Source organism: Coffea eugenioides, chromosome 11, assembly GCF_003713205.1.
Source record: "Coffea eugenioides isolate CCC68of chromosome 11, Ceug_1.0, whole genome shotgun sequence".
NCBI classification, from domain to species: domain Eukaryota; kingdom Viridiplantae; phylum Streptophyta; class Magnoliopsida; order Gentianales; family Rubiaceae; genus Coffea; species Coffea eugenioides.
This window is the reverse complement of record NC_040045.1, coordinates 44,735,544-44,749,404: the sequence shown is the minus strand read 5'-3', so window position 1 is coordinate 44,749,404 and position 13,861 is coordinate 44,735,544. Positions and strand designations below refer to the sequence as shown.

At 37.7% G+C, this 13,861-nt stretch overlaps 2 protein-coding genes across 2 annotated transcripts; one reads left to right on the top strand and one right to left on the bottom strand.

The window, feature by feature from the left end:
• Nucleotides 1–8: 8 nt before the first annotated feature.
• On the bottom strand, nt 9–1,364 carry LOC113752692 (beta-D-glucosyl crocetin beta-1,6-glucosyltransferase-like). The gene has a single exon (XM_027296772.1). The coding sequence runs from the start codon at nt 1,362–1,364 to the stop codon at nt 9–11; it is 1,356 nt and encodes a 451-aa protein (XP_027152573.1).
• A 399-nt stretch (nt 1,365–1,763) lies between these two features.
• Nucleotides 1,764–12,155, top strand: LOC113752690 (AP-1 complex subunit gamma-2-like). Its single transcript, XM_027296771.1, has 17 exons — nt 1,764–1,771; nt 2,002–2,143; nt 2,713–2,886; nt 3,925–4,104; nt 5,167–5,321; nt 5,712–5,802; nt 6,384–6,547; nt 7,115–7,169; nt 7,906–8,028; nt 8,094–8,189; nt 8,849–8,976; nt 9,094–9,198; nt 9,329–9,588; nt 9,688–9,927; nt 10,019–10,194; nt 10,910–11,014; nt 11,484–12,155. The coding sequence occupies exons 1-17, from the start codon at nt 1,764–1,766 to the stop codon at nt 11,577–11,579; spliced, it is 2,298 nt and encodes a 765-aa protein (XP_027152572.1). The 3' UTR covers nt 11,580–12,155.
• Nucleotides 12,156–13,861: the final 1,706 nt, after the last annotated feature.

Sequence of the window (13,861 nt, the reverse complement as noted above, 5' to 3'; positions counted from 1 at the left end):
AAAAAGAGCTAATAGTAGTGCAAACCATTTCTCTTATTCTTTGTTGCACAAAGTTGAACCAACTCCTTCACAACATCATCGATCTCTTCGTCTCCTTTCAAATCCATTTTCTCTTGCAATTCTCTCGCCTTTTTCCTCACGGATTCTCCACTTGCCTCCTTCATGACTTTGTTAATTGTTTCTGCCATTCTTTCCCTGTGAAGTTTTCCCTTTGAGTCTCTCAAAACCTCCACCCCAGCGCCGACTTCTTCAATCAATCGAGCATTAATAGGTTGGTCAAGGTGCATAGGCATGGCTATGATTGGCAAGCCAAATTTCATGCTCTCCATCACAGAATTCCAGCCACAATGACTCACAAAGCCACCAACGTTGGGATGGGTCAAAATTTTTGCTTGTGGAGCCCATCCATTGACAACAAGTCCCCTCTCCCCAACCCTCTCGAAAAATCCTTTTGGCAAAGTTTCTTCAATCACAATATTTTCTCCTTTAGGAAACCTCACAACCCATATAAAATCTACATTGCTAAGCTCTAAACCGTGGGCAATCTCTTCCATATCTTTCTTTGAAAGAAAATACTCACTCCCAAAAGAAACAAAAACGGTTGAAACCTTTTCTTTTTTGTTTAGCCATTGCATAATTTCACAATCTTCATCGTCTAGCACAGGATCCTGGACAAGAGGGCCAACGGGGACAACTTTCTTGCCAGTTAAGCAAGAAAAATAATCAAAATATTTCCCTTCAATCTCATTAAAACCCTTGATCAGAATAATTTTAGAAGATCGCTCCATGCAATTAATAACGCGATATGTATCGCGATCACGCCTTGTCAAGTTCTCAACAAAAACGGATTCATAATCGCGATAAAAGATTGCATTACCATAAGGGTACTTCGTACCTGGATTCTTGAAGAAGTGCAGCCCAAAAGAAGTCATGGTGGCGCTACTGCTGATAAACACGACAGCCGGGATATTAAATGCTGAGGCAGCCTCTGGAGCCCATGGCTGAAGGAGATCGTAAATAAGCAAGTCAGGCTTCAAACTTTTCAACACGTTGCAGAAGTTTGGTTTAGCCATGTCAAATGCATCCTTGAGGGTGGGCATCAGATGGGGTGGGAGGCCGTTGGTGGTATGATACTCAGCAGGAAGTTCTGGCAACTTGGGAAGATGGAGTTCAACAAGATGAATTGACTGAGAAAACTTTTCAGTCAATTTTGATCTCACAGAACTGAGGGTCGCCGGGGAAGAGCACAGGTAAACATTGAAGTTTCTGGCGGTGAGTTTTTTGGCTAGTTCCAAGTAAGGAGAGACATGTCCATGAGCCAGCCATGGGAGCATGAGAACGTTGAAAGTTGCATGATTTTCCATTGATGATAAACAAAAACTCACGGGAATTTCTCCAAAAAAAAAAAAAAAGGACTCACAAGAATTGCTCAAAGGCTCACAAAAAACTCTCACAAGAATATTAATCGGGGATTGAAGAGTCGAACTTCTGTGTGGTGAAGGTGGGGAAGAGAAGGCTCAATTTATTGAGTTTTCGGAGTGATATCTATGGAAACTTACCTTGTTGATTGTGCAATTAAAAGGAATGAGAATATTTCATGAAATTTTGGGAATCAGAATCTTAAGGCAATCGTACTGAGTATGTCAAGTTTCCATGCAAGACAATATATGCATTAGCCTTGTATTCATTTCTCAAAATATAATCGATTTTATCTCCCTTCCATGCATACCAAAATTTTAAAATTATTCACGTGACTGTCACATATGGAAATGTGACTATTTTTTCCTTCTACCATTCCTTGTATGAAAAAAAATTTGAACAGTTGAGGAATACTTTTAACAGCTTTATGCACGTAAAACTGTTCAATTGTCGAGCCTTTCTTTCTCCCGTCACAAAAATAGGAATAAGTAGCACATGCATTCATTTAATAAGAATTGTCACTAGTATAGATGCTCTATCGGATTTTGGGAAATTAGTTCAGGCACCTTAACTCATCAATAGAGATCTTAATCACACCAATCAGTACATTGTTGGACTTGCTCTTTGTGCTTTGGGGAATATTTGTTCTGCAGAAATGGCCCGCGACCTTGCTCCAGAAGTTGAACGGCTTCTGCAATTTAGAGATCCAAACATCCGAAAGAAAGTAAAGTCTCCACAATCTTTTAATCACTACTGGCTTTAAAGTATTAGTGTCTGCACTGACTTTATAATTTGGTTCATGTTTACTGCCATGCTGTCATCAGGTTAAGTTGCGAACATGCACTAACACCAAAGAGTAATTGATTTATGAGCTATTGTTTCAAAATGAGAACAATCATATACGTTGATTAGGAATTTTTCAGCTTTAGCCTCCTCTTTTTATAGTTTCATCTTTGGACATTAGAAAGTCAACTTACTGAGTTGGAGAGAGCATCTGCTGTGTCAAAACTTCAGATAGTTTTTTTGCACCTTGTAGTTCATTTATCAGTCAGCATTTTCTGCTCGAGGAATTCTGTGAAAAGCCGCTGTTATATGGTCGTGAGGCTCATCAGCTTAGGAAATTCACTAAACATTTTCATACGCATGCAGCTCTGGATGTGCATTTTTGGATTTTTGTATCTTTAGTTGACTGTATAAAGCTATAAATTTATATGAAGCCCTATTTTTCTTGTTTTCTCTGTTCCTTTTGTTCTTGAATCACGTAACTCTTATTGGAGCTTCTCTGTAATTTAGGCAGCATTATGCACTATCAGGATTATCAGGAAAGTGCCAGATCTGGCAGAAAATTTTATAAATTCTGCCGCTTCTTTGCTGAAGGAAAAGCACCATGGAGTTCTCCTTACAGGAGTGCAGCTTTGCACAGATTTATGCAAAGTCAGTTCAGAGGCACTGGAATATTTCAGAAAGGTACATTTTGCTTTTTCTCTGTCTACCTACTATTGCTATGTAACAAAATCTACCTTCTCTTCAGTATGGTCAGTTGCACATAATTTTGAGCTTCATCCAAAATTTCTGCATGCTACCTTATACATTCTTTAGCACCTCTTTCCACAAAAATTTTAGGCCAAGAGAGAACCTGGCTGATTGAATGAATTCAGTCCGCAAATTTAACATTAGCTCCAAAATTTCTGCATGCTACCTTATACGTTCTTTAGCACCTCTTTCCACAAAAATTTTAGGTCAATAGATAACCAGGCTGATCGAACGAATTCAGTCCACCAATTTAACATTACCTTGCTGGATTAGATGATTCTGGATTGTGGGAGATATCTTCAACCTGATAAACATCCTGAATCCTGATGATTTTCTTGTAGCAATCTAGTTCCAATTTTCCTCTATGACTGAAAAGCAACATCGTTAAAAGAACTGTTATGCGTCCTCTGTTTCAAGTGATGTTTGCTTGACCAAGGTTTTCTTTCAAATCTTCCCTTCTTTTAATTGTTTAAATCCTGTATTTCTTGCATTAAATTCCATGGTTCATTTGGAAAAGGATACGGAGCAGATTATAGCTGGGAAGGATAAATGAAGGCAAAGCACTGCCTTCTCAACTTTGCGTGATCTAGAAATTAACATTAAGGTTGGAGCATGTTTCCGCAACCAAATTAAAATTTTAGAATGAGATACTTCTGCACCTTAGATCTGCTCTTTTTGTCTTTACCTGGTACCTTTAAGCTTGGTCTTCTCAGAGAAAAAAACGGTTGATTTTGTGCAATTCTAACTTGGGTCAATGTGTTGATATTGTGTGGATGTTTTCAGATTTGATGATGTTTCCATGTGATTTTACATTTGAACTGTTATACTAATAGTTAACAAGTGTAATTCTTGGACTGGAAATATGCTTTTGTTAATTTCAATGACAAGTTGACGTGCAAAGAAATTGCTTTCTGAGTTCTCCAACTGATGGGATTTTCATATTTCCCGTTTTCTTCTTCCGCTGTGGATCAGAAATGCACAGAGGGTGTGGTGAAAGTGTTGAAGGATTTGGCGAATAGTCCATATGCTCCAGAATATGACATTGCGGGGATTACTGACCCTTTTCTTCACGTAAGATTGCTCAGGTTTTTATGTGTACTTGGACAGGGAGATGTTGACACTAGTGATTGCATGAATGATATTCTTGCTCAGGTCAGTTGCTGTTTGTTTCCAAGTGTTTCTGCGATGTGCTAGCTCCAATATAGTTTCTCAAATAATTTTGACCTTTACTAGTTTTTAAGAAAAATTTCAAACTTGTGTTTCTTCTGGATCTTGTTATGCTAATGATTCCTCTTATCACTCTGGAACACCAGTTCCTTAAATGTCTATGTGTGACATGTTTGTAATGCATCAATGACTGAGGTTGCCATCAAATGTGGAACTTTGTTTACACCCTTTGCACAAATCACGGGGTTTTCTAATCGGGGAATACCGTAGAGTTAATTACAGTGATGTTAAGTACATAACGAAGTCTTATCCCATGCTTCTGCCATATTTTTGTATTTCCTTATCATGGAACCCCCTTGACTCTTCCTTCTTGTGTAACTTCGTTGGGGCATTAAAAGAACTTTTTTTTCCGTCAGCTGACAAGTTTAGTTTAGATATTTCTTCCTTTTTGAACAGTCACTGAGTTTCAATAAAAAATTTTTCCGATTCTTAATTAATAGCAGCCTGTTTAATCCTTCGTTCAGAACCCGAGTTTTACGTCTTTTTTTCCCCCACTTACTAACCTGTTCGCTTTTGTGCTCCCCCTTCTTGCACGCTGAATGATTCTTCAACCTATTAGTAATGTTTAGAGTCTTGTGGGAACCTTGTTTGTTTTAGCCTTCTAAAGCTACTGAAAATACATGATTCATGGAAAAGGTGGAAAAACTTTTGTAGGTATTTTGTAGTGCAAGTTTTGGAAGGGAAAAGCTATTTAAGAAATTGTATCCACTGGTGCTTTCAAAATAGATTTTTTTTTTTTTTTAAAAAGCTTTTTAAGTTAGTATAACGGGTGAAAAGCAAATGGTAGCATTTTAAAGCTACTTGTTGTTAAGAAAATGTTAATCAACTTCGTTTAACTGGAAGACTATGTTTGCAGCTGTGCATATTGGATATTTTCCTTTTTCTTTTCTATAATGCATTGTTCAGATAGGATATTTAACTTTTCATGCTGAACTGTTAAACTAACTGAACTAACTGTTGTACTGGCACTCTACATTCTTTTTCTAGGTGGCAACCAAAACTGAGTCAAACAAGAATGCCGGGAATGCTATCCTCTACCAGTGTGTTGCTGCCATTATGAGTATTGAAGATAATGGTGGCTTGAGGGTCCTTGCGATCAATATACTGGGTAGGTTTTTGTCCAATCGGGACAACAATATCAGGTTCTTTTTTTTCCTAATGCTTGCATAGTTTTCATCACATTTAATGAGACATTAAGGCTGGTTATGTCATTTTGTTCATCAGACCTGTCATGTGAAAATAGTTGCCAGGAGAAAAAGAAAGTTTATCTGTGTCATTTGTGCCACTATAGCTTTTCTTTTTCTTTTGAAATTTTTCTTCGCTGTGGATGTTTGGAGGTGATGTTTTGTGCCATTATTGTTCACTATGGTTTTAAAGGCGATGTTTTTGTGGATGGTTTATCTTTGACACTCTTGTACGTGTACGGCTGTCTGTCTTGGGGAACGTGAAAATACCCCTTTTTTTATACTGCCAGCATAGTTGGTCATGCTCTTTCATCTTATGGAATTGGAATTTGAATGTGAATTTGTCAGATATGTTGCTTTAAACATGCTGATGAGAGCTATTACAGTAGATAGTCAAGCAGTACAGAGGCACAGAGCCACTATCTTGGAGTGTGTTAAGGTATCATCCGACTTTTTTTTTTCCCCACAAGCCTGTCCATTGTAGTATGTGTACTTTTATCTTACCTTTGCTGTTAAGAGTTACAAATACTTCATACCTGCAGCTACCCACTACCAGTGCTATAGAAAGTTTGACTTCTATTTTTCTGGGTTTTTGGCCCTTCAGAATTTATTGTTTTGCTGACCAGAAAATTGCTGGATAGTATACTTCCTATTTTTGTTTATGTTTATAGGTCTATCATTGTAGGGTTTTTCAAGAAAACAACTAATCTAGGTTCATGAGTAATCATCATGCCTACTTCCAGAACAAAGATGAATGAACAGGGAAGAATTATGTATATCTGTTGTCATCGGGTCCTTGAATGATCTGAAGCAATATTTTCTAGAGAATGTCTCTTTGTAACTTGATTTTTGTAGTGCTGCAACGATTGTGCCTTTCCCTCTGTCTAGACTTCTGTTGGTCATTGGACCTGCTTAAACTCTCTAGTTTGTATTATGCAGTTTTAGAATTGAAACCTCTTTGTGACAGTTTTCTTTGCAACCCTCTAAAATTATAGCTCATGGCTGCCTATTGATTCTCAGGATTCAGATGCCTCAATCCGTAAAAGGGCCCTTGAACTTGTGTATCTTTTGGTAAATGAAAGCAATGTGAAGCCTTTGACCAAGGAACTAATTGATTATTTGGAAGTAAGTGAACCAGAGTTCAGAGGAGATCTTACTGCCAAAATTTGCTCGATTGTGGAGAAGTAAGTTGAAAGGCTCAATTTCTCTAGTTTCATGCTTAGACTATGATGTTATGCTTCTGCAGTGGTTTGATTGTTGTATTATTTACTAATGCAGAACAGTAGTTCTATTGAGAATTGTTCTTGCTGATAATATTGGGTATATGTTTGTGAAGGCATTCACGTACTCTAGTTTGGATGATTCAATTGGATGCTCCGATTATTGCATTCTACCCAGTTGTAAAGTTAGCCTAGAGATGGACTCCTCTCTCTTTTTGATGCACCAGAAATAAAAGTCTTACACTACATCTGTTAGAATATAGATGCATCAGTATGTTAACTTTCTTTGTTGTCTTCCATCAATTGCTTTCTATTTCTTAGCTTCTCTGTGAAATTTTTCTATTTTTTTCTTTTGATTTTGGTTTTCACTTCCTTGCATTTCCATGTGTTCTTCATGATAGTAGTTGATATCCACGACACTGCACTGGGGATTGGTAAAGAATGTCAAAGAATTCAGTAAAATACTACCAGCTGTTCTCTGTGGCATGTTATTTAATATATAGTCTATTTATTGTTGTCCTGTTGTGCTAGGTTTTCCCCAGAGAAAATTTGGTACATTGATCAGATGCTCAAGGTTCTTTCAGAGGTACATTTGAAGTTTGCAGATAGTCCATTTTGTTGATCCTATACTATTTGTTAAATTCTGGCCTTAATACTGACATGGACATCACATATCATTTTTTCATTCTAGGGTTGGCCTTTGATTCCTTTTCCTCCAACCCGAAGTTAAATTGGATTCCCAAAAACTTTCTTTCCTTTTTTGTGCTGGTTCTTATTTTTTTTCCTTGCCACTTGTGGTGGTTTTCATCTAGATCATGAGATATAATTTTGCATTTTAAGTGTGTCATTTAGTAAACCGAACGCAATATCTTATGCAATGTTGTATATTTTCAAACAAATCATTATGAAGAATCATATGATTTAGAGAGCATGAGCATCTCTTATCTCACTCTCACTCTCTCTCTCTCTCTCTCTCTCTCTCTCTCACCTTTCATGGTATATGGACTTGTCAAAGTGCTAGAGAATTTTTTGAAACTGATGCACTCAATAGGTTTCTGATGGTCACTTGATATTTTCTTTTGAGTTGGTTTGCGAAGGTGATTGTTAGACATGCATTAAGTTTACGAGAAGGCAGTTATTATGGACTTGTCATGTTTTTTTTATTCTTCTTTTTTTTTTTTAATTCACACTAAGATAAAGTCCATCTTTTATTTGATAAGACTAAGTTCCTCATGTGTTGGAGGTGTTGGGTTAATGCTGTCCTTATTGCTGCTTGTCTTACTTTTCCTGGTACAGTGCTGATTCTGTACTCTGGTCTGCAGGCTGGAAATTATGTCAAAGATGAAGTATGGCATGCTCTTATTGTCGTTATTACAAATGCTTCTAATCTTCACGGATATGCTGTAAGGTCTTTGTACAGATTAGTCCAAACAGCAGGTGATCAGGTACTTGACATACTATTAACATTCCGGTGGTGGCTGTTGTTATGTCTCTGCTATTTTTGCATTAGGAAATTCTCGTTCGAGTTGCAGTTTGGTGCATAGGAGAATATGGTGATATGTTGGTCAATAACACTGGATTCCTTGATATGGAGGAGCCAATAACCGTAAGTTAATTCCTACAAAAAAATTTGTCCTCCCTTATCTTTCCCAATGTTCTACCTTTTGGGGGGTTGAATATGTTCATATTTTCATGGTTCCATATGAACAATGTTGCCTCTACTCTCAAACTTTTGCGGCTTTTAGGGGAGATTTGCCAATGCTTTTAGCTTGGACTAGAGTTAAAATGAGATATACTTACATGTCCATACTCACATCTGACTTTGTAATTTGTCTTGCCGCGATTGTTTTATTAAGAGATCTGATCAAATTGCAGAGCTTTGAAAAGTTTTCTTTGTTCTCTCCTCTTCTCTTTTTTCTTGTTATTTTTATCTTTTAGTGGGGGGGAGTACCCTTGGCTAGCAATGTTGGTTTAGAATGAGAACTTGTTGCTAATAATGCATTATCCAATGATCTTGCTTAATGTAAGTAGATTAACAATTTCGTTATTGTAATATTATTCTAGACCACAGGCCTGCTCATGCCTACTTCATCTTGTTGTAATATTGTTCTGGACCACAGGCTTGCTATTCATAACAAGATTGACTGTTAGGACTGAAAAAAATTTAAGCATATGACAAATCTTTTGCATGCTTGCTTCATGTTACTGCATGTTAGTGCTTTCCTTTTCTTTGACATGCTTGACAGGCATTATTCTGTAAAGCAGGTAACGGAGTCGGATGCTGTGGATGTTGTAGAGACAGCTATCAAACGGCATTCTTCAGATCTCACTAGTCGGGCAATGTGTCTCGTTGCTTTGTTGAAGCTGTCAAGTCGTTTTCCATCTTGTTCAGTGTATGTAGTTCTTTTAGCTTCCATTATATGATGGTGATCACTTCTACTCCAAATCTTGACCCCATTTTCTTGTGGAAGAGTTTGCAACAATTAGTTAATACATACTTAACCTTGTAGGAGGATAAACGATGTTATTGTTCAGTATAAAGGAAGCTTGGTGCTTGAACTACAACAGAGAGCCCTTGAGTTTAGTGCGATTGTTGATAAACATCGGAATATTAGGTACTGATATATTTTTATCTCATTAAGTGATCTGGGCCATGTAGTTTCATTCACCTATTTGCATTTCTGCCAGTTTCATTATTTTAGGCTCCTTACCTAATTGAAAGTGCTGGTGGACACTTACATTCAGGTCTACACTGGTCGAAAGGATGCCAGTCCTTGATGAGGCCACATATAGTGGAAGGAGGGCTGGTTCAGTGCCAGCAGTTGTTTCAACTTCACAAGGCGCTCCTATTAATCTTCCTAATGGAGTTGCCAAAACGACATCCGCACCACTGGTTGATTTGCTGGATCTTAGTTCAGATGACGTACCAGTACCTAGCTCTTCTGGTGGAGATTTTCTTCAGGATCTTCTTGGTGTTGATTTGTCACCATCTTTGTCACAAACAGGTTTGTGTTGGTACAGCAAGAATTGTCGTTTTTGATAATTTAAACCCATGTTTCTGTTATTTCATACCTTTTTTTTCCCATTTGGTGATTGCACTTCAGACACAAATCAGGCGCAGAAAAGAGGCACTGATGTCCTGCTGGATCTTCTATCAATTGGGACACCTCCTGCTCAAAGTAACTCTTCTATTCCTGAGATGGTTTCCCCTAGTGATGACAGCAAAAGTGCTATAAATGTCTTGGAGCAATTGTCCTCACCTTCTGCGCCAGCTGGAGGTGTATCCACCCCTCCTGGAAGTTCTCCTATGATGGATTTGTTGGATGGTTTCGCTCCAAAACCTGGTATGGTTTTCATTAGTGGTCATAATAGCTTGGAGTTATTATTATTATTATTTTTCCCCTCAAATATCATTTCTCCTGTCTATTGTGACAGAAAACAATGTTCCAGCTTATCCTTCAATTGTTGCATTTGAGAGCAGCACCTTGCAAGTGACATTTAACTTTTCCAAGCAGCCCGGAAACCAGCAGACAACAATTATTGAAGCTAACTTTTCAAATAAGACATTTGATGCTTATACGGACTTTATCTTCCAGGCTGCAGTGCCAAAGGTAATATCATAATCTGGCGGACAATCTTCCAATTCTTTATGTTTCTAGTTATATTTTGTATATGAAGAGGGGAGTTCCACAGCATCAGATGTACAATCCTGCTTTATTCTGGGAATCTCTATTATCTCAGAATTTTTTTTCTTTTGTGTTTCTCTGCATGTCATACTCACTGCTTCGCAGATCAAGTAAACTGTCTGGTAAAAATATTAAACTTTTCTGCTCCCATCCTCTTATGCAGAACTGATGATTGTGAATTGGTGCTGGAAATGCACATTTGTTGGTAGTGAAACACTTGAATTTGCTCTATTTTCTGGTATTTAGCATGTTTTGACCTGAATATTTTGTTAAGGAAGTTGTATTGAAGAAGTTAAGATGCATTTCTATTGATGAATGGTGCTTTTAGAAATCTTCTAGTGATTATTTGGGATAAGTTTTTGAAAGGAAAAAAATACTGTAGCACTTTTTAAATGTGATGTATGTGAGATAAAAGGGTGGTTGGAAAATATGTTGTTGATGTAAGCAAGTAAAATTGTGCAAATAACTCACTATCCAAACAACCCCCTTATTCACGTTGGTTCTGATGCTAGTTTTATTCCCATATGAACTTTGAGTCAGTTGATTTTTTTGTGAAACTGGATGGGTCAATCTGCACTGAGCAGTTTTATATGGTTTGTCTAAAACACTCGGTGACGATATGTTATGTTTACAATTACAGTTTCTTCAATTACATTTGGATCCAGCCAGCAGTGATACACTTCCTGCAAGTGGTAATGGATCAATCTCCCAAAAATTGCGAATTACGAACAGCCAACATGGCAAGGTAATTGAATCCTTCTTTCTCTACTGTTTAGCTTTGTGTCGCATGTGCTTTTTATTTTGCATCAGTTTTGATTATGAAAAGTGACTTAAATTAGGATTATAATCTGAATGCAAAAGCAAACGAAAACATGAAAAAAAAAGTAATTATCCAAAATCAGAATCTATGATCAGCTAAAATAATCAACTGAAAATGAGGCCTTTGTCTCGCTAAGATAGATTATGAGATTTGTATCTGTATTCTTCCCCTACATGTCTGTTGATTGTAAACCATTTCCACTACCATTTCTTGCAAATGACTTGCAGATGTTCCAATTAGAAATGCATCTCATTAAGTGGCGGCGGAGTTGAAAATTAAATCAGGCTACTATTTAACTAGAGTACGGTGGGAGGGCACAAAGTATATTACTAACTTAAAAATGGTCATATTGTTGGTACTATTCTGACGAAACTTGAAATGATTTTACTTCCAGAAATCCCTTGTTATGCGCATACGGATAGGTTATAAGTCGAACAACAAAGATATGTTGGAGGAAGGGCAAATTAACAACTTTCCTCGTGGCTTGTGAAGTTCCAAGGGCGCTCAAAGGAATTGTTTTGATGTATTATGAGATGAGAAATAGAATAGTTTGAGCTTCTGCTCGTATGTATGTAGTTTCCGGTGGTCATCAAATCCTGGGCGATCTGGCTTTCAGCAGCGTGTTACTTCTGACTGGATGAATGAATCAGGTATATCAGATGCATGGGGGATTGTGTCTTCGCCCCCTTTTTTTTTCTTGTACATTTAGGATGGGACAGTCGCATACGGCATTGTGGAAACCAAATTTTGCCTACGAGCGAGGCACATATAGAAAGCTCCTCTCCTCTCCTCTCGAGTCCACCAATTCTTATTCTTCTTCTTCTCGTGCGAGCTGTCATTGATTTCTTCTTCTTCTTCTTCTTGATAAATATCAGGTGCAGTTTTTTGTTTTGAAAAAAAAACCCTTGGCGATTCTGCTTGTAATCCATAATAGCGTTAGATGTCGATCAAACTTCTATTCCAAATGAAAGATTGTAGTAGTACAGGTTTTCCTTGCATTGCAATATCCAATGTTTATTCCGTGTAATGACTCTTTTTAAAAGGCAAATGTTTTTGTATTTTTATTGCATGTTCAAGTTGAATGAGAACTCGGAAAGGCAAGCAGATGCAGATTCTGTCCTTTTTCTCTAAAATCCCACCTCGAATTATTGCCATTTATCGCCGGTGATACGGAATTTACAGATCTTAGCTCCATTTGCCAATACCGAAGGGTTAAAAAAGTACTCCAGCTCCTTTTGTACGAGGGAAGAGTGGTGCTAAATCTTGAATCTCTACACAAAAAACCGGCGACGCTACAGATTGTGCAGACCGGTCTTAATGTTACAACAACTGATTGGATTTAGATCGGAGTCGGAATATATATATTTTTTAATTACAGCCAGTAGCCAGTGATTATTTTAAATAATCACTAAAGGTCCTGTTCCGGTTCCTGGGATCTGGATCTTCTCCTACTCACCCTCACCGTCCATCCATCCAAATAAGACACCCATTTCTTTCTTGTCATTACGTTTGGGTTTGACTGCCAAACACTAAACCATAAGCTACTACTACTTTTCACGTGTTTTGGCTTGCGTGAAGTTTAGGTAATACAAATGAAACCAAACAAATTCAAGTTGATTTTGGATTTGATCGCAGGGCACTTTCACTAACGCCCGATATCTCCACACTCGAATGTGTAGACATTTGTTTGTATGTATGGCTAATAAATTTTGACTTCTTCACATTCATCAAATACCACAGCATCATATAGTAATTAGCAAGTACATCTTTCTTTTGTCCTCGGCCGCACTTCCAGTTACCAATTGGTTGGATGATGTTGGTTTGTGAGCTCCATCTTAGATTGTACTTAACACCAGGATTTTGATTATCTCTGAGTGTTAATCTAACTTTGTTGTATTATTTTCGGTAGTAATATGATTGATGAAAAAGTACGTCTTTCTTTTGGTTGCATAATTCGTATGAAGTAGTCAACAAGCAGCGTGCTGCTCCAAACTGCGTGCGCAATTAATGACAACTACTAATCTTTTTCTTGAATTGATTTGGTCCTCAACCGTGAACCAACCTACTTGTCCTCCCAATTACCAATAACCCTCTATTCTGTATGTTACTCCTAAGCTGTTTGTTTCAGCAGGTTTCGCAACTGCAATCCACTGTTTATTAACTAGTACAAAATTTCTCCTGCTGGCCAATGAAAGTTTGATCTGAAAAACAAGAAATTCATGGACACACACAACAAACTACTACTACTACTTAATTATTTGGAGACTGTTTCATTGATCAAATCAAGGGGGACATCATAATAATACTAATTTTTTCATGAGCTTGTTGGCTCCCACATCTGCCCCCAAGCATGTCAACGTTACATTTCTTCTTCTTCTTCTTTTCAAAACTACCCCAACGCCACTTTTAGAGGCTAATTCCCCCAGCTTGTCATCTCCAATTCCCAGAGTGGGGGGACCCATAAGAAACTCCTCCGTTTCTAGAGAAACCCAAAGTTTCGCTGAAAGCAAGATGTCAATGGACATCACGGCAACCACTTTGAGGACCCCAGTATCTGCTTTTGAAATATCAGAGAGTGCCACACACACACACACACACACAACAATCAAGAAGATGTGAAATTGCCTAACAAAAAAGCTGCTGTAATTTGTAGACCAAGCAGGCGGGGTATCAATGCATCTTTTATCAAAGTGCAACCCATGGCAGTCAATCTTTTTGCAAATTTCGCATTGATGTTTCGTTGAGTATAGATTCTCAGCAACTCTGGTATAG